The sequence below is a fragment of the Ranitomeya imitator genome, chromosome 4, assembly GCF_032444005.1.
Source record: "Ranitomeya imitator isolate aRanImi1 chromosome 4, aRanImi1.pri, whole genome shotgun sequence".
Classification (NCBI taxonomy): Eukaryota; Metazoa; Chordata; class Amphibia; order Anura; family Dendrobatidae; genus Ranitomeya; species Ranitomeya imitator.
The window spans coordinates 456,902,605-456,921,847 of NC_091285.1; the positions used below are offsets into that span (position 1 = coordinate 456,902,605).

General features: G+C 41.6%; 1 protein-coding gene across 3 annotated transcripts in view; it reads left to right on the top strand.

The window, feature by feature from the left end:
* Positions 1 to 19,243, top strand: part of DUOX1 (dual oxidase 1) — a 280,203-nt gene that overhangs the window by 42,659 nt on the left and 218,301 nt on the right. For all 3 annotated transcript variants that reach the window (XM_069765805.1, XM_069765807.1, XM_069765808.1), the window contains 4 exons: positions 4,764 to 4,951; positions 10,355 to 10,556; positions 14,514 to 14,680; positions 15,148 to 15,208. In XM_069765805.1, the coding sequence (XP_069621906.1) occupies positions 4,764 to 4,951; positions 10,355 to 10,556; positions 14,514 to 14,680; positions 15,148 to 15,208 (618 nt within the window). The remainder of the gene's footprint in view (positions 1 to 4,763; positions 4,952 to 10,354; positions 10,557 to 14,513; positions 14,681 to 15,147; positions 15,209 to 19,243) is intronic.

Consider the following 19,243-nt stretch of genomic DNA (forward strand, 5'->3'; position numbering starts at 1 on the left):
GAGCCCCTCCGAGTGCCCAAACAGTGGTTTACCCCCACATATGAGGTATCGACGTACTCGGGAGAAATTGCCCAACAAATTCTATGATCCATTTTATCCTACTGCCCATGTGAAAATGAAAAAATTGAGGCTAAAAGAATTTTTTTGTGAAAAAAAAGTACTTTTTCATTTTTACAGATCAATTTGTGAAGCACCTGAGGGTTTAAAGTGCTCACTAGGCATCTAAATAAGTTCCTTGGGGGGTCTAGTTTCCAAAATGGGGTCACTTGTGGAAGAGCGCCAATGTTTAGGCACACAGGAGCTATCCAAACGCGACATGGTGTCCGCTAACGATGGAAATAATTTTTCATTCAAAAAGTCAAATGGCGCTCCTTCCCTTCCGAGCCTTACCATGTGCCCAAACAGTGGTTTACCCCAACATGTGAGGTATTGGTGTACTCAGGAGAAATTGCCCAACACATTTTAGGATCCATTTTATCCTGTTGCCCATGTGAAAATGAAAAAATTGAGGCAAAAAGAATTTTTTTGTGAAAAAAAAGTACTTTTTCATTTTTACGGATCAATTTGTGAAGCACCTGGGGGTTCAAAGTGCTCACTATGCATCTAGATAAGTTCCTTGGGGCATCTAGTTTCCAAAATGGGGTCACTTGTGGGGGAGCTCCAATTTTTAGGCACACGGGGGCTCTCCAAACGTGACATGGTGGAGCCAATTTTTGATTCAAAAAGTCAAATGGCGCTCTTTCTCTTCCAAGCCCTGCCGTGCGCCCAAACAGTGGTTTACCCTCACATATGAGGTATCAGCGTACTCAGGACAAATTGGACAACAACTTTTGTGGTTCAGTTTCTCCTTTTACCATTGGGAAAATAAAAAAATTGTTGCTAAAAGATAATTTTTGTGACTAAAAAGTTAAATGTTCATTTTTTCCTTCCATGGTGCTTCTGCTGCTGCGAAGCACCTGAAGGGTTAATAAACTTCTTGAATGTGGTTTTGTGCACCTTGAGGGGTGCAGTTTTTAGAATGGTGTCACTTTTGGGTATTTTCAGCCATATAGACCCCTCAAACGGACTTCAAATGTGAGGTGGTCCCTAAAAAAATGGTTTTGTAAATTTCGTTGTAAAAATGACAAATCGCTGGTCAAATTTTAACCCTTATAACTTCCTAACAAAAAAAAATTTTGTTTCCAAAATTGTGCTGATGTAAAGTAAACATGAGGGAAATGTTATTTATTAACTATTTTGTGTCACATATCTCTCTGGTTTAACAGAATAAAAATTCAAAATGTGAAAATTGCGAAATTTTCAAAATTTTCGCCAAATTTCCATTTTTATCACAAATAAACGCAGAATTTATTGACCTAAACTTACCACTAACATGAAGCCCAATATGTCACGAAAATACAATCTCAGAACCGCTAGGATCCGTTGAAGCGTTCCTGAGTTATTACCTCATAAAGGGACACTGGTCAGAATTGCAAAAAACGGCAAAGTCTTTAAGGTCAAAATAGGCTGGGTCATGAAGGGGTTAAGGCATACCGATTTAAAGAAATACTCTCATCAAAGTTGTTATTCTCCTAATATAAAGCAATCACCATATTATATAGTGCGTTGTACTTACAATTACTAATTTTCCTTTCCAACCAGCTAATTCTTCTCTTTTCTCTGCTCTGTCTAGAAACAGGAAGTCTTTTGTCCAAGCAGAAATCACTTACCCCTTCAACTCCTGACCCAGTTGCTTTGCTCCTCCTTTCCCCTGCTAGGGACTTTTGTATTGACCTGAGTCACACAGGCAAAATTTTCCTCCCGTTTCTACATAGAGTTTAGAAGGATTCAGCTAGTCAGATTTTAATCATGAGATGTCATAGATCTAATGGAAAATAAAATAATTAACAGGGTAGAAAGGTAAAATGAGCAATTGAAAGTACACAATGCTATATAATGTGATGACTGTAATATATTAAGAGGATACAAATTTTGATGGGAGTTCTTCTTAAATATACCACAAATGTCTGATAGATGTAAGTCCCACCTCTGGTATGTGCATCTGTTTTGAGAATATGGCCCCTTTACATAGCCGCTGTAAGTAGAGAAGTGGCCATGCACAGCTATCTTCATTCACTTCTATTTTTTGGAACGCCAATCAAAGTTGAAGGGAACTTGATAACATGTCATTAGGATATTAGACCCACAACTAAAGGGATGAGTGTCTTAACCACTTAACCAACATAAAGCTTTTTTCGGTTTTACGTTTTTCACTCCACTTCTTCCCAGAGCCATAACGTCTTAATTTTACCAGCAATATGGCCATGTGAGGGCTTGTTTTTGTGGGACGAGTTGTATTTTTGAACGACACCATTGGTTTTGCCATGGCATGTACTAGAAAACAAGGAAAAAATTCAAAGTGCAGGGAAATTGCAAAAAAAGTGCAATCCCACAGTTTTCCTTTTGCTTTTTAGTTGGTTGACTAAATGCTAAAACTGACCTGCCATTATGATTCTCCAGGTCAGTTCAGGTTCTTAGACACCAAACATGTCTAGGTTCTATTTTATCTAAGTGGTGAAAAAAAAATTCCAAACTTTGTTAAAAAGAATTGCGCCATTTTCCATTAGCTGTAATGTCTTCATTTTTCGTGATCTTGGGTCTGGTGAACGCTTGTTTTTTGCGTGCCGAGTTGATGTTTTTAAGGATTCCATTTTGGTGCAGATACGTCCTTTTGATCTCCCGTTATTGCATTTTAGTGCAATGTTGCGGCCATCAAAAAAAGTAATTCTGGCGTTTTGACTTTTTTTCTTGCTATGCTGTTTAGCAATCAGGTTAATCCTTGTTTTCAATTGATAGATCGGGCGATTCTGAACATGGCGATACCAAATATGTGTGTTTTAGATTTTATTTTTATTTTGAATGGGACGAAAGGGGGGTGATTTGAATTTTTATAAACATATATATTTTTTTATATTTCTAAAAACATTTTCTTTATACTTTTGGCCTGCTTCGATAGTCTCCATGGGAGACTAGAAGCTGCCGCAATCTGATTGGCTCTGCTAAATAGAGGCGATGACTCTATAAAGCAGATTTACTCACTTTCTATGAGCGCCGACCACTGTGTTGCGCTCACAGCAAGCCGGCACTGACAACCATAGAGGTCTCCAGGAGACCTCTGGTTGTCATGCCAACACACCGGTGACCCGCGATCACGTGATGGGAGTCACCGATGGGTGGATTTCCAGCGCGATTGCAGTTAATGCTTGTTAAATGGGTTTAACATTTAATGGGTTAACAGCGACGGGTGGATAGCGATTCCCCCCACAGCTAGTCCTGGCACATGTTAGCTGTTCAAAACAGCTGATATGTGCCTGGAAAGATGTAGGCTCACCACCGGAGCCCACATCAAAGGGAGGGAGTCCAACATCGGTATATTATTACCACTGATGTCGGAAAGGGGTTACATTTACACCTTGCTTGTAATATTTCATTTGGAAATTTTAGAGAAATCCAATCTTAAATTTTTAATCAAAAGTGCAGAGGGAGGATACTGCACTTCCAGCTCTTCCTCCCTTCTTTCCATTTCCCTGCTCGTCGGCCTCTGGTCTATGATGGACCAGTCACTCTTCTCTGTGACCTGCCTTCCCTTCCTAAGATTCTACATAGGCTCCGTCATTGTCCGATGCCGTCTAATCATGTGATGCCCCCTCTGATGAAGTGATAATGGAGTCTGTGCAGAATCTCTAGCAGGGAAGGCAGGTTACTGAGAGAAATATGGCCTGTCCATCTGAGACCAGAAGCTGGCAGCAAGTTGGGAAATATGGAGGGAGGTAGAAAAGCTGAAGGTGCAGTGTCCGCCCTTTGCACTTGGGATAACAACGTCAAGGCTCGTTTCCTCTACAATTTCCAAATGAAATAGTAAATTCCTTGCCTTTAGTAAGTATTAAAGAGGCTTTACATATATGCTTTTAGTTAGGGGTCTAATATCCTGATGACAGGTTCCCTTCAAAGGAGAGCCACCACTCCAGTCACTGCTGATATGAGGCAGGGGTTGGTAACGTCCTTCAACAAGATTGATGCTGGTACCAAAGGCAGCATCCTTGGATATGTCATAAATAACTGAGAAGGGAGTAACCCAATAAAGGAACATTTATAGGGACTTTAACATGCAGAATCCTATAAGTGCACAATGCAGTCACTGTTAGGCTTCTACTGTTTCCATACCTCTCACATGCCGGATTCATATATGATGTATATACAGTCATTCACGAGCAGACCACTTTCTCTTCTTCTCTCACTTGGGACGATTGTGAGACGTGGAAGAGAAAAAGAGAAAGCAGTAAGCACATGATTGCTAGTATAGAAATCATAAACTTAGTAAGCACCTGATAATCATAGAGTATGGAACTGCACAATCCCAACAGTGAGCACAACAAACACATGCTAACGTACCTGTGAAGTACTAGAATTGTTCCAGACAACACCTTTCCACCTTCTCCTGTCACTACTACCATTACTTCTACTACTGTCACTACGAATAATAGTAAGGATAAATGCAGTATAGCATGCATCATTTTTATAAAACCCTTTTTTCTGCTCAACTTCACTTTGTCTTTGATAGAAAATTTAGTTTAATGGTTTGTTTAAATGACATAATTGATATTATTTATACATTGTTTTACCTGGGTAATTTGTTTTCCAGAGTTTGATGTCTCCTAGTCTCATATCTACTAATATGTACGCCGGGTATGTGATATTCATGTTTGGAATGACCTGTTTTTCAGGATATCATGTCATGTCTGAAATAATTGGCATTGAGAATCTGGGATGTCCAATTGAATATTTAAATATCGAAATACCAGCTGGAGATGAAGTGTTCGATCCAGACAGCACTGGAAAAATTGTCATGCCATTCCGACGAAGTAAATGGTGTAAGCAAAGTGGGAACAGTCCAAATAATCCACGCTACCAAGTAAGATCAACATGGCTTATGGAAAAAGCTTAAAGAAAATCCGGCTGTTCAAACAGATTCTTTACAAACACTTGTTATTCATTTTACGGTGGTGCTTAGCATTTGGTATAGGTTAATAGGATGAGTGTGTGATTTTGTTGTATGCAGTGTGGTGACATGATGCTCTCACAGTTTGGGCTCCTGGCACCACCACTGTCCACCCTGTTGGCAGCAATCTGCTGTCACCCCATTCTACTGCCTATGCTGCCTTTGCAGGAGGAGACGACTAGATCACTCAGATTTGGTGAACATAAACTTAATATTTTTGCAAGGGTTTGTACACAGATGGCATTTATACTTTTGGAGGGGGCACACAGAAGAAATCATAATTTTTTAAGGAGGCTTTAAGGTGTTATTCACACTAAAGGAGGGAGCTCAAGAGGCATAATTTGTTTTAAGGGGTTCCTTAGGGAACATCATTACTGAGTTACAAGGCACAATACCTGCCTAAAAAGCTGGTAATCCATGCTATGTCACTGAGTCTAGCCAATCCTTTATGAGTTACATACATTAACAGCACATATCTTTCATCTGTCCGAATGCTACACTTTATTATCAGTATGAAGTCCATACTGTTTAGCTGGCAAGATTGGACACAATTGCACACATTACCAATCCTTTTAGGATGCTATTACATGTTTATGCCAAGACACTGTAACTCAGGGGTGGGCAATTCATTTTCCTGAAGTTACACATGAGAGACCGTGACTGTTGTAGAGGGCCGAACTAATAGGCTGAAATTAATTCTGATCAAGAAAAATGTTTAACATTGTAATTATTATTTGATATTAATGTTAATTGTATCACTTAATATTGAGTAGAATCAAGTAGGCTGACATCCCCCTATACACACTATGAGCCGTCTGAAAGCCCCTTACATACAGTATGAGCCCCCAGATAGCCTCTTATATACAGTACTAGATGGTGGCCCGATTCTAACGCATCGGGTATTCTAGAATATGTATGCATATAGCAGCCACATATTAGTATATGTATAGTATATAGCACAGGCCACGTAGTATATAGCAAATACTGCGTGGCTTCTGCTATATACTTTGTGGCTGCTATATACATACATACATATTGTAGAATATCCGATGCATTAATACAGGCCACGCAGTATATAACAGTGGCAACGCAGTATATAACACAGCCCAAACAGTATATAACACAGCCCGCATACTATATAACACAACCATGCAGTATATAGCAGCCACGCAGTATATAACACAGGCGACGTAGTATATAACACAGGCCACGCAATATATAACACAGAGCACATAGTATATAGCACAGCCCACGCAGTATATCACACAGCAAACGAAGTATATAACACAGCCCACGTACTATATAACAAAGCCCACGCAGTATATAGCAGCCACGCAGTATATAACACAGGCGATGCAGTATATAACACAGCCCACGTAACATATAACACAGGGCACGTAGTATATAGCACAGCCCACGGAGTATATCACACAGCCCACAGAGTATATAACACTGCCCATGTAGTATAGCAGCCACGCGGTATATAACAGAGCCCACGCAGTATTTAGCAGTGTGGGCACCATATCCCTGTTAAAAATAATAATTAAAATAAAAAATAGTTGTATACTCACCCCCTGGGATCCAGCAAAACTCTGGCGATGTGGACGCGGTTTCGCAATACCTCTCTGGGAACGGAAGATTGTGGCCGGCGCAAGCGCATCGTCGGTCGACGGAAGGTGAAAATAGCAGGTTTTTTGTTTTTTTATTATTTTTAACATTACATGTTTTTACTATTGATGCTGCATAGGCAGCATCAATAGTACAAAAGTTAGGGACACACAGGGTTAATAGCAGCGGTAACGGAGTGCGGTACCCGTGGCCCGTTACCGCTTGCATTAACCCTGCGTGAGGGGTGACTGGAGGGGATTACGGTGCAGGCGCCGGGCACTGACTGCAGGGGAGTAGGGGAGGGACTAATCGGACTGTGCCCATCACTGATTGGTTGCGGCAGCCATGACAGGCAGCTGGAGAGACTAATCAGCGACGCGGGATTTCCGTTACAGAAGTTGCTGACAGAAAGACGGAAGTACCCCTTAGACAATTACTGTATATATACAGTATGAGCCACCACAAAGCCCGTATATACAGTATGAGCCCTCACACAGCCCCTATATACAGTATCAGGCCCCACATAGCCTTTTAGTATACAGTGTCAGCCCCCCATAGACTCTGTATATATAATAGGGATACAGCATGAGCCCCCACATAGCTTCATAGCTTCCTATATACAGTATGAGCACCCACACAGTCCACTACATACATTATGAGCCCCTACATAGCCTCTTATATTCAGTTTGAGCCCCGACATAGCCTCCTATATATAGTATCACCTCATATACAGTATAAGACCTTGCATAGCCTCCTATATTCAGTATGAGACTTAAAATAGCCCCTTATATACATTATGAGCCCCACAGTCTCCTATATACAACATGAGGCCCCACACAACCCCCCACATACTGTATGAGCCCCCACATAGCCTCCTATATTCAGTTTGAACCTCCACATAGCCTCCTATATAATTTGCGACCCCACATATCCCCTTATATACTGTATAAGCCCTCACATAGCCTCCTATAGTCAGTGTGAGCCCCTAAATAGCCCCTTATATAAATTATGAGCCCCATATTCTCCTATATATAGCATGGACCCCCACACAGTCCCCAACATACTGTATGAGCCCACACAAAGCCTTCTGTATACAGTTTGATCCCCCACATAGCCTCCTATATACAGTATGAGCTCCCACATAGTCTCTCTATGTACAATATGAGCCTGCACATAGCCTCCTATGGATATGCAAACATACCATACACAAATGAAAAAAACAAATAACGCATACTCACCTCACTCCTGTTCTCCCAACACTCTGCTCTGGTCTCCGGTGCCTTAACTCTCACGATGTAATGACATCATCACATCTATTGTCACACATGCTGATTGGTGGAAGAAGGATCCGTCGGCGATAGCGGTTGCATTGTAAAACGGTCGACAGCATGGTTAGAGCACTTGGCTGTAACTCATGGATTATCGCTACTTATCACAGTTTTTGGTCAAGTATAGGTCAAGTAGCGGTTAGCAGTGGGGTACCACAGGGGTCAGTATTGGGCCCTCTTCTTTTTAACATATTTATTAATAAAGAATATAAGTTGGAAACTTGGGCTGAAAGGTGGCAGATGAGGTTTAACAATGATAAATGTAAGGTTATACACATGGGAAGAAGGAATCAATGTCACCATTACACACTGAATGGGAAACCACTGGGTAAATCTGACAGGGAGAAGGACTTGGGGATCCTAGTTAATGATAAACTTACCTGGAGCAGCCAGTGCCAGGCAGCAGCTGCCAAGGCAAACAGGATCATGGGGTGCATTAAAAGAGGTCTGGATACACATGATGAGAGCATTATACTGCCTCTGTACAAATCCCTAGTTAGACCGCACATGGAGTACTGTGTCCAGTTTTGGGCACCGGTGCTCAGGAAGGATATAATGGAACTAGAGAGAGTACAAAGGAGGGCAACAAAATTAATAAAGGGGATGGGAGAACTACAATACCCAGATAGATTAGCGAAATTAGGATTATTTAGTCTAGAAAAAAGACGACTGAGGGGCGATCTAATAACCATGTATAAGTATATAAGGGGACAATACAAATAACTCGCTGAGGATCTGTTTATACCAAGGAAGGTGACGGGCACAAGGGGGCATTCTTTGCGTCTGGAGGAGAGAAGGTTTTTCCACCAACATAGAAGAGGATTCTTTACTGTTAGGGCAGTGAGAATCTGGAATTGCTTGCCTGAGGAGGTGGTGATGGCGAACTCAGTCGAGGGGTTCAAGAGAGGCCTGGATGTCTTCCTGGAGCAGAACAATATTGTATCATACAATTAGGTTCTGTAGAAGGATGTAGATCTGGGGATTTGTTATGATGGAATATAGGCTGAACTGGATGGACAAATGTCTTTTTTCGGCCTTACTAACTATGTTACTATGTTACTATGTTACTATGTATTAATGACCTTGTAGGGGGCATTCAGAGTAGAATTTCAATATTTGCAGATGACACTAAACTCTGCAGGGTAATCAATACAGAGGAGGACAATTTTATATTACAGGATGATTTATGTAAACTAGAAGCTTGGGCTGATAAATGGCAAATGAGCTTTAATGGGGATAAATGTAAGGTCATGCACTTGGGTAGAAGTAATAAGATGTATAATTATGTGCTTAATTCTAAAACTCTGGGCAAAACCGTCAATGAAAAAGACCTGGGTGTATGGGTGGATGACAAACTTAAATTCAGTGGCCAGTGTCAGGCAGCTGCTACAAAGGCAAATAAAATAATGGGATGCATTAAAAGAGGCATAGATGCTCATGAGGAGAATATAATTTTACCTCTATACAAGTCACTAGTTCGACCACACTTAGAATACTGTGCACAGTTCTGGTCTCCGGTGTATAAGAAAGACATAGCTGAACTGGAGCGGGTGCAGAGAAGAGCGACCAAGGTTATTAGAGGACTGGGGGGCCTGCAATACCAAGATAGGTTATTACACTTGGGGCTATTTAGTTTGGAAAAACGAAGACTAAGGGGTGATCTCATTTTAATGTATAAATATATGAGGGGACAGTACAAAGACCTTTCTGATGATCTTTTTAATCATAGACCTGAAACAGGGACAAGGGGGCATCCTCTGCGGTTGGAGGAAAAAAGGTTTAAGCATAATAACAGACGCGGATTCTTTACTGTAAGAGCAGTGAGACTATGGAACTCTCTGCCGTGTGATGTTGTAATGAGTGATTCATTACTTAAATTTAAGAGGGGACTGGATACCTTTCTGGAAAAGTATAATGTTACAGGGTATATACACTAGATTCCTTGATAGGGCGTTGATCCAGGGAACTAGTCTGATTGCCGTATGTGGAGTCGGGAAGGAATTTTTTTCCCCAATGTGGAGCTTACTCTTTGCACATGGGTTTTTTTTTTGCCTTCCTCTGGATCAACATGTTAGGGCATGTTAGGTTAGGCTATGGGTTGAACTAGATGGACATATAGTCTTCCTTCAACCTTAATAACTATGTAACTATGTAACTATGTAAGTATACAAATCGGCAGTAACCTGCTAACCGTTTCCTCTGGCTGACGATAACCATTTTTATTTCAGATGTTGTTTATTGTCAGGGCTAGAGATGCACTACAATGCATTTTATTTTTTTATATATATACCTCATTATTTTAGGCTTATGAAAATAGAAAAAGTGCTTCTGGATTTATGTAATAAAACAAATAGGCTTTTATTGATTTTGTGTTTACCAGGTTAATTCTGTAACATCATGGATCGATGGCAGTTCTATATATGGCCCTTCACATTCTTGGTGTGATGCTTTGAGAAGCTTTTCTGGTGGAAAATTAACATCTAGCTCAGATCCAATGTTTCCTGAAGAAGCCGATGATAGGATTCCTATGTGGAAACCTGTCTATCCTTTCAAAAGGGGGACAGAAAATATTGGGATTTATGGTACAGTCAATTTAGTTTTCTGTTTTTACAGTTTTTGTATTTATCTTTTGAATCATTATTGAAACATGTATGGAGCACCGCTTGAGTATAAATCTGTGTATTAGCTGTAAAGAGAAGATAAAGTAACATTGCACATGAAAATTCAATCTACACACAATATTAATTTCCAGAAATAACTGCAGGCATGTGTATGATGCTTATGTTATACTAGATGGTGGCCCGATTCTAACGCATTGTGTATTCTAGAATATGTATGTATGTATATATGCCACACTGTGAGTGGGGGTTAAATTCCGCGCTAAGGCTTCCAGCCGGGCGTGACCAATCAGCGAAGTGTGGTTGAAATCCTGCACCAATTCGCGGCCAGACTGCGTTTCGCTGATTGGTTGTGGTTGGCCGGGCACGACTAATCACCAAAGTGGTGTTTAAATCCCGCGGCAGTTACGCTGATTGGTCATGGCCGGCCGCGTAGTATATAGCACAGCCACCTAGTATATAGCAGCCACGTAGTATATAGCACAGCCACGTAGTATATAGCACAGCAATGTATTATATAACACAGCCCATGCAGCATATAGCACAGCCAGGTAGTATATTGCACAGCCACGTAGTATATAGCACGGGCACATAGTATATAGCACAGCGATGTAGTATATAACACAGCCCATGCAGTATATAGCACAGCCATGTAGTATATTGCACAGGCACATAGTATATAGCACAGGCACGTAGTATATAGCACAGCGATGTATTATATAGCAGCCACATAGTATATAACACAGATAGCCACGTAGTATATAGCAGCCACGTAATATAATGCAGCCATGTAGTATATAGCACAGACAGCCACGTAGTACATAGCAGTCATGTAGTATATAGCAGCCACATAATATATAGCAGCGTTGTAGTATATAGCACAGCCACGTAGTATATAGCAGAGCGATGTAGTATATAGCAGCCATGTAGTATATAACACAGCCCACGTTTTATATAGCACAGCCACGTAGTATATTGCAGCCACGTAGTATATAACACAGACAGCCATGTAGTATATAGCACAGCCACAAAACATATAGCAGCCACGTAGTGTATAACACAGACAGTCACGTAGTATATAGCACAGCCACGTAGTATATACCGCAGCGATGTAGTATATAGCAGCCATGTAGTATATAACACAGCCCACATAGTATATAGCACAGCGATGTAATATATATAGCAGCCATATATAATACAGACAGCCACGTAGTAAGCAGTCATGTAGTATATAGCAGTCACGTAGTATATAGCAGCCACGTAATATATAGCAGCCACGTAGTATATAGCACATCCACGTAGTATATAGCACAGCCACGTAGTATATAGCAGCCACGTAGTATATAGCACAGCCATGTAGTATATAGAAGCCACGTATTATATAACACAGACAGCCACATAATATATAGCACAGCCACGTAGTATATAGCAGTCACATAGTATACAGCAGCCACGTAATATATAGCAGCCATGTAGTATAGAGCAGCCACCTATTATATAACACAGCCCACATAGTATATAACACAGCCCATGTAGTATCTAACACAGGCCACATAGTATAAAGCACAGCCCACGTAGTATATAGCAGCCACAAAGTATATAACACAGGCCACGTAGTATGTAACACAGCCCACGTAGTATCTAACACAGGCCACGTAGTATATAACATAGCCAACATAGTAAACAGCAGTGTTGGCACCATATCCCTGTGAAAACAAAGAATTAAAAGAAAAAATAGTTATATACTCACCTTCCATCGTCCACCGAAGCTGTCCCGCTCCTCGCGATGCGGCCGGCAGCTTCCATTCCCAGTGATGCATTGCGAAATTACCCAGATGACGTAGCGTCTCGTGAGACCGCTAAGACATCTGAGTAATTTTCCAATGCATCTCTGGGAACGGAAGTTGCCGAGCGCATCGGGAGGAGCGGGAAAGCTGCGAAGGCGACGGAAGGTGAGAACAGCATGATTTTTTCTTTTTTTATTATTTTTAACATTATATCTTTTGACTATTGATGCTGCATAGGCAAAAAGTTGGTCCGGGATGGGGCGACACACTGGATCTGACTGGAGGGGAGTAGGGAGGGGGCACTGACTGGACGGAAGTAGGGAGGGGTCAATTTGCGGCGGGACTGTGCCTGTCGCTGATTGGTCGCGGACTGTCAGCCGTGACCAATCAGCATCGCGAGATTTTCATTACAGACAGACAGACAAACAGACGGAAGTACCCCTTAGACGTATATATAGATAGATTCACATTAACATTGCTAGGTTTATTGGATCTTTGGCAAAAATACTCTGTGAAAAATATCATAATCACAGTGAGCCCCATCAAGGTCAAAAAGGTCCAATTTAACTTATGGTTAGGATCACACGAGCATGTATTTTCCCATCTGAGAGAATTGGGTCAGATATGCAAATCACACTGTGGTCAAACTCTGTTTTTCTCAGATGAGGAGAAAATGGAAAAAAAGAATGTCTACATTGTATCAGTCCATGAAAATTGGACTGCGCTCAGATGTAATTCGAGTGCAGTTCGATGTCTTCAACAGACTAAATGACTTGTATTGCTAAGTGTGTTCTGAATATTGGATCAATCTTGGGCATGCTGCGATCTTTCCCCAAACTGGTTCTATCTGAGGAAAAATTCAGACATGTGCAAAGCCCCATAGAATAACATTGGTCCGAGTGCAATCCGATGTTTTGTCAGATCGCACTCTAACCGATAATATGGTCATCTGGACAAGATATACCAGTCACAATTAAAACACAGGTCAGGTACAGCTGTTATGACTCACTGTGTGATAGCAATTAGTGATGAGCGAATATACTCATTATTTGAGATATCCCTAGCACGCTCGGGGGTCCTCCGAGTATTTTTTAGTGCTCGGAGATTTAGTTTTCATCGCCGCAGCTGAATGATTTACATCTGCTAGCCAGCATAAGTACATGTGGGGGTTTCCTGGTTGCTAGGGAATCCCCACATGTTATCAAGCTGGGTAATAGCTGGGTAATAGAAAAACTAAAACTCCGAGCACTAAAAAATACTCGGAGGACTCCTCAAGCATGCTTGAGAAATCTTGTGTAACGAATATATTCACTCATCACTAGTGTTGAGCATTCCGATACTGCAAGTATCGGGTATCGGCCGATACTTGCGGTATCGGAATTCCGATACCGAGATCCGATATTTTTGTGGTATCGGGTATCGGTATCGGAGGTGTAAAATAAAGAATTAAAATAAAAAATATTGTTATATTCACCTCTCCGGCGGCCCCTGGAACATCACCGCGAGGAACCGGCGTCCGGCAGGCTTCTTTGTTCAAAATGAGCGCCTTTAGGACCTGTGGAATGACGTCGCGGCTTCTGATTGGTCGCGTGGCGGTCACATGGGCGGCACGCGACCAATCAGAAGCCGCGACGTCATTCCGCAGGTCCTAAAGGCGCTCATTTTGAACAAAGAAGCCTGCCGGACGCCGGTTCCTCGCGGTGATGTTCCAGGGGCCGCCGGAGAGGTGAATATAACAATATTTTTTATTTTAATTCTTTATTTTACACCTCACTATGGATCCCAGGGCCTGAAGGAGAGTTTACTCTCCTTCAGACCCTGGGATCCATCAGGATACCTTCCGATACTTGGTGTCCCATTGACTTGTATTGGTATCGGATATCGGTATCGGCGATATCCGATACTTTTCGGGTATCGGCCGATACTATCCGATACCGATACTTTCAAGTATCGGACGGTATCGCTCAACACTACTCATCACTAACAGCAATACATTTTTAAGATAATGACCCAGCATACTTGTAGCATATAATTGGAAGGTTATGCAGTAATATGAATTGTCTAGGGGAAGTAGTCAGGGATTATTTTTCTTTAAAATATTCCCTCTTACACTCTCTATAAAATTACTTTATAGGATTTGGTTACAACAGAGCCAATGAAAATCCATTCCTTCAAGCTGAAAGCATAGTTTGGTTCAGATATCATAACTATCTAGCTGAAGAATTTGCTAGAAACCATCCAGAGTGGTCAGATGAAGACTTGTTTCATTATGCTAGAAAATGGGTGATTGCTACGTACCAGGTATGAGAATGGAATATTGCATTAAGCTGTAGGTAATTTTTCTGAAAATGTTATTGTTTTGCACCATAAGCATGACTGAGCTGTCCGGTGTCAAAATGCAGCTCCCATAAAATTGGGATACTGAACTATTCAGCTCTGGAAACACTTTTTTCTGATGGGGAATAACCAGATAACAGAACATTGCACGCAACACCATATGGTTACAAATAATTGCACGTAATTTGCATTAAGTGTACGTGAACTTAAGGAGTGTATTTAATACTTAAGTAACACAACAGGTTATGTCACAATGTAAATGTAGTACTGCACATAAAAAGAATAAAAATAAACTAGACATGTCACATAAAGAAAAATGGAAGTATGCATAATTATAGTGTTTTCCTTCCTATTTGTGTTTAAATATTTACTCAGGTAATAATTGTTTTACAATGATGACTTTGATCTGATCACACATATTCTTTATTTAGAATATTGCATTGTATGAATGGCTACCTGTGTTTCTTCAAAAGCAAGTTCCTCCTTACCAAGGTGAGTCCTTCCCAATGAACAATGCCATGTATATTTGTTTAAAAAGTAAGGTGTTATCTATATGGAAATTATTTAGTTATATAGCTTTGAATTAATTGGGTGTAATATTCTTAAGTGTCATCATTTGTCAAGTGTTCAGAGGACCTATAAAATATTTACATTCATCGAATCGCAGCAAAACTAGTTAAAAGATTTTATCTTCATCAATTCCCATTAATTTTGGTTTGTAGCCAAATATTGAAAATTTGTAACTTCTGGTTGTATGCTCCATCATGCTATTGACTTGTTTAATCCCAGAATTGATAGACAAGCTAATAATATGCAAATTATGAAAGATGACAAATAAAATTTTCAAATCATCTTGATGTATTTAGCATTGAGTAGGAGCACAGAAATACATGTACTTACATGTCTTAACGTGCTATCAATGAGTTTATTAATGCTTGTCTGAAGTATCTGCCACAGTCAATGAAGTTGGGCATACAAGTCATCAAGATCCTCTGCTGTCAGCTCCCTTTGCAGTGGCTGACCAATGATGTCCTAGATGTGTTCAGAGAGAGGCATTTCAGATACCCTTCAGCTCATGGTAAAATGTTTAGGTCATGTAGACTACTCACAGTAGTATGAACAACTTGTGGCCTTGCCTTGATGTGTTGAAAACAGCTCCTTGGACACTTTGGAAAAACACTGTACTGCTGATTCCATGATTTAGTAATATTCTACTGTAAGTGAAGTTGGATGTCATACATCAAGCCTAAGGTGTCAAATAATGTCTACACAAACCATCAGAGTGAGTTGGTACAACATTGGGCTACAAACATTGATCTCACACAAACACTTTCAAAGGCTGTCAAGCAAGACAGTAATGGAGGCTGGAATGGAGGTCTATCTCCTTCATGTTTTTGTCATGCTTTTGTCATGCTTTTGTCTTAGAACCAGTAGTCAGATAGTCAGACATTGATCTGGAGACTATGTAGGTAACACCACACTGGTACTGATGTGGTGTGGCGTAATGACCCCTCTATTCTTTATTCAAAATAAACTAATACCTGGAGATTTTAGAGCATGTTATGCTTCCCTCTGCCAACAAGCTATTTGGAAAAGGAAATTTCATTCACCAGCAAGACTTGGCACTTGTCTACACTGCCAAATGTACCAATAACTGGTGTAAAAACAACAGTATCACTGTGCTTGATTGGCCAGCAAACTCACCTGATTGTAACCCCATACGGAATAGATGGGGTATTGTCAAGAGGAAGATGAGAGAAGCCAGAGCCAAAAATGGGGGGTACCAGTAAAGGGGTAGCACTGCTGCAGCTAGGGATGTCCTCTAAAAGCCGGAGAAATGTCTGCTCCAGTAAGGAGGGAAATAGGAAAGCAGGGCAGACCAGACAGGTGCTGGTAGTGGAGGATTCAATTATTAGGGGAACAGATAGGGCAATCTGTCACAAAGACAGGGATCGTCGAACGGTGTGCTGCCTACCTGACGCTCAAGTCCAACACATCTCTGATCGGGTGGACAGATTACTGGGAGGGGCTGGTGAGGACCCAGCAGTCATGGTGCACATTGGCACAAATGGCAAAGTTAGAGGTAGGTGGAAGGTCCTTAAAGATGATTTCAGGGAATTAGGCCGCAAGCTGAAAGCAAGGACCTCCAATGTGGTATTTTCTGAAATACTGCCTGTACCACGTGCAATGCCAGAGAGGCAACAGGAGATTAGAGAGGTTAATAAGTGGCTCAAGAATTGGTGTAGGAAGGAGGGGTTTGGGTTCCTGCAGAACTGGGCCGACTTCTCAGTTGGCTACAGGTTTTATTCTAGGGATAGGCTGCACCTCAATGGGGAAGCTGAAGCTGTGCTGGGGGAGAAAATGGATAGAAGGTTGGAGCAGTGTTTTAACTAGGTATTGGGGGGAGGGTATTCATTTTATCGGAGGGGAAGATAGTGCAGATAGAGACCTAGGCACAAAAAGGAATTTGGGGGTGGCGGTGGCATGGGGGGTGGGGTTAGAGCAAATAATAATTTAAGAAAGAATAGAGGTACAGAGAGATACATAAAGTGCATGTATACTAATGCCAGAAGCCACGCCATCAAAATGGAGTGATTAGAATTAATGTAGTTGGAGCATAATTATGACATGGTGGGGATATCTGAAACATGGCTGAATGAGAGCCATGACTGGGCTGTTAACTTGCAGGGCTATAGTCTGTTCAGAAATGACTGAACGGAAAAGTGAGGGGGAGGGGTGTGTCTATATGTAAATTCGTCCTTAAAACCCATCCAACGTGATAATATAGGTAAATTTAATGAAAATGTAGTGTCCCTGTGGGTGGAGATAAGAGGAGGAGGAAAAAATAATAAATTACTGATAGGTGTTAGTTATAAGTCTCCAAAAATAATGAAAGCAACGGAGAATATCCTCGTAAAGCAAATAGATAAAGCTGCAACTCAAGGAGAAGTCATTATTATGGGGGAAGTCAACTACTCTGAAATACATTGGGGAATAGAAACCTGCAGTTCCAGTAAAGGTAATCGGTTTTTAACAACTATGAAAGACAATTACCTTTCACAACTGGTTCAGGAACCAACAATTTAATTTGGAACCATTTTTTTCCACAAGAGTATCAGGAGAAAATTGACCATATTTGTTATGCAATTTCTTCTGAATATGCCAATACCTCGAGTGTGGGGGAGAGCCACTGTTTGGGCGCATTGCAGGGCTCAGAAGGGAGGGAGCACCATTTGACGTTTTGAACGCAAAATTGGCTGGAATCAATGGTGGCGCCATGTTGCATTTGGAGACCCCCTGATGTACCTAAACAGTGGAACTCCCCAATTCTAACTCCATCCCTAACCCCAACACACCCCTAGCCCTAATCCCAACCCTAACCATGGCCACAAACCTAATGCTAACACACCCTTATCCCTAATCCCAACCATAACCACAACCCTAAACCTAACCGAATCCTAACTTTAGCCCAACCCTGATTTTAGCCTAACGCTAACTCTAGCCCCAACCTGTTATGGACCTGGTGGTTAGGAGCACCCGGAACGACCTGATGGTTAAACTCACACAGGACAAGCTCTGGGAAGTGGAAACTCTGCTGACCGCAACCCCTAATCCTATCACACAACTAGAAATAGCCGTGGAGCGTACCTAACTCTACCTAGACGCCTCTTCACAGCCTAAGAGCTAACTAGCCCTAGAGATAGAAAATAAAGCCTACCTTGCCTCAGAGAAATTCCCCAAAGGAAAAGGCAGCCCCCCACATATATTGACTGTGAGTTAAGATGAAAGTCACAAACACAGAAATGAAACAGGTTTCAGCAAAGGGAGGCCAGACTTACTAAACAGACTGAGGATAGGAAAGGTATCTTTGCGGTCAGCACAAAAAAACTACAAAAGACCACGCAGAGTGAGCAAAAAGACCTCCGCACCGACTCACGGTGCGGAGGTGCCACTCTGCATCCCAGAGCTTCCAGCTAGCAAGGCAAAATCATGATAGCGAGCTGGACAAGGAAACAATGAACAAATTATTAACTAGCAGGGACTTAGCTTCTGCTGGAGTAGACAGGTCACCAGAAAGATCCAAGAGCGAACTGAACCAGTACAAGAACATTGACAGCTGGCATGGAGTAAAGATCTGAGTGGAGTTAAATAGAGCAGCCAGCCAAAGAATAAACTATGTCACCTGTGGAAGGAACCTCAGAAGCAGCAGCTCCACTCACAGCCACCAGAGGGAGTCCATGGACAGAACTCGCCGAAGTACCATTCATGACCACAGGAGGGAGTTCGATAACAGAATTCACAACAGTACCCCCCCTTGAGGAGGGGTCACCGAACCCTCACCAGAGCCCCCAGGCCGATCAGGATGAGCCAAATGAAAGGCACGAACTAGATCGGCAGCATGAACATCAGAGGCAAAAACCCAGGAATTATCTTCCTGACCATAACCCTTCCACTTGACCAGGTACTGGAGTTTCCGTCTCGAAATACGAGAATCCAAAATCTTCTCCACCACATACTCCAACTCCC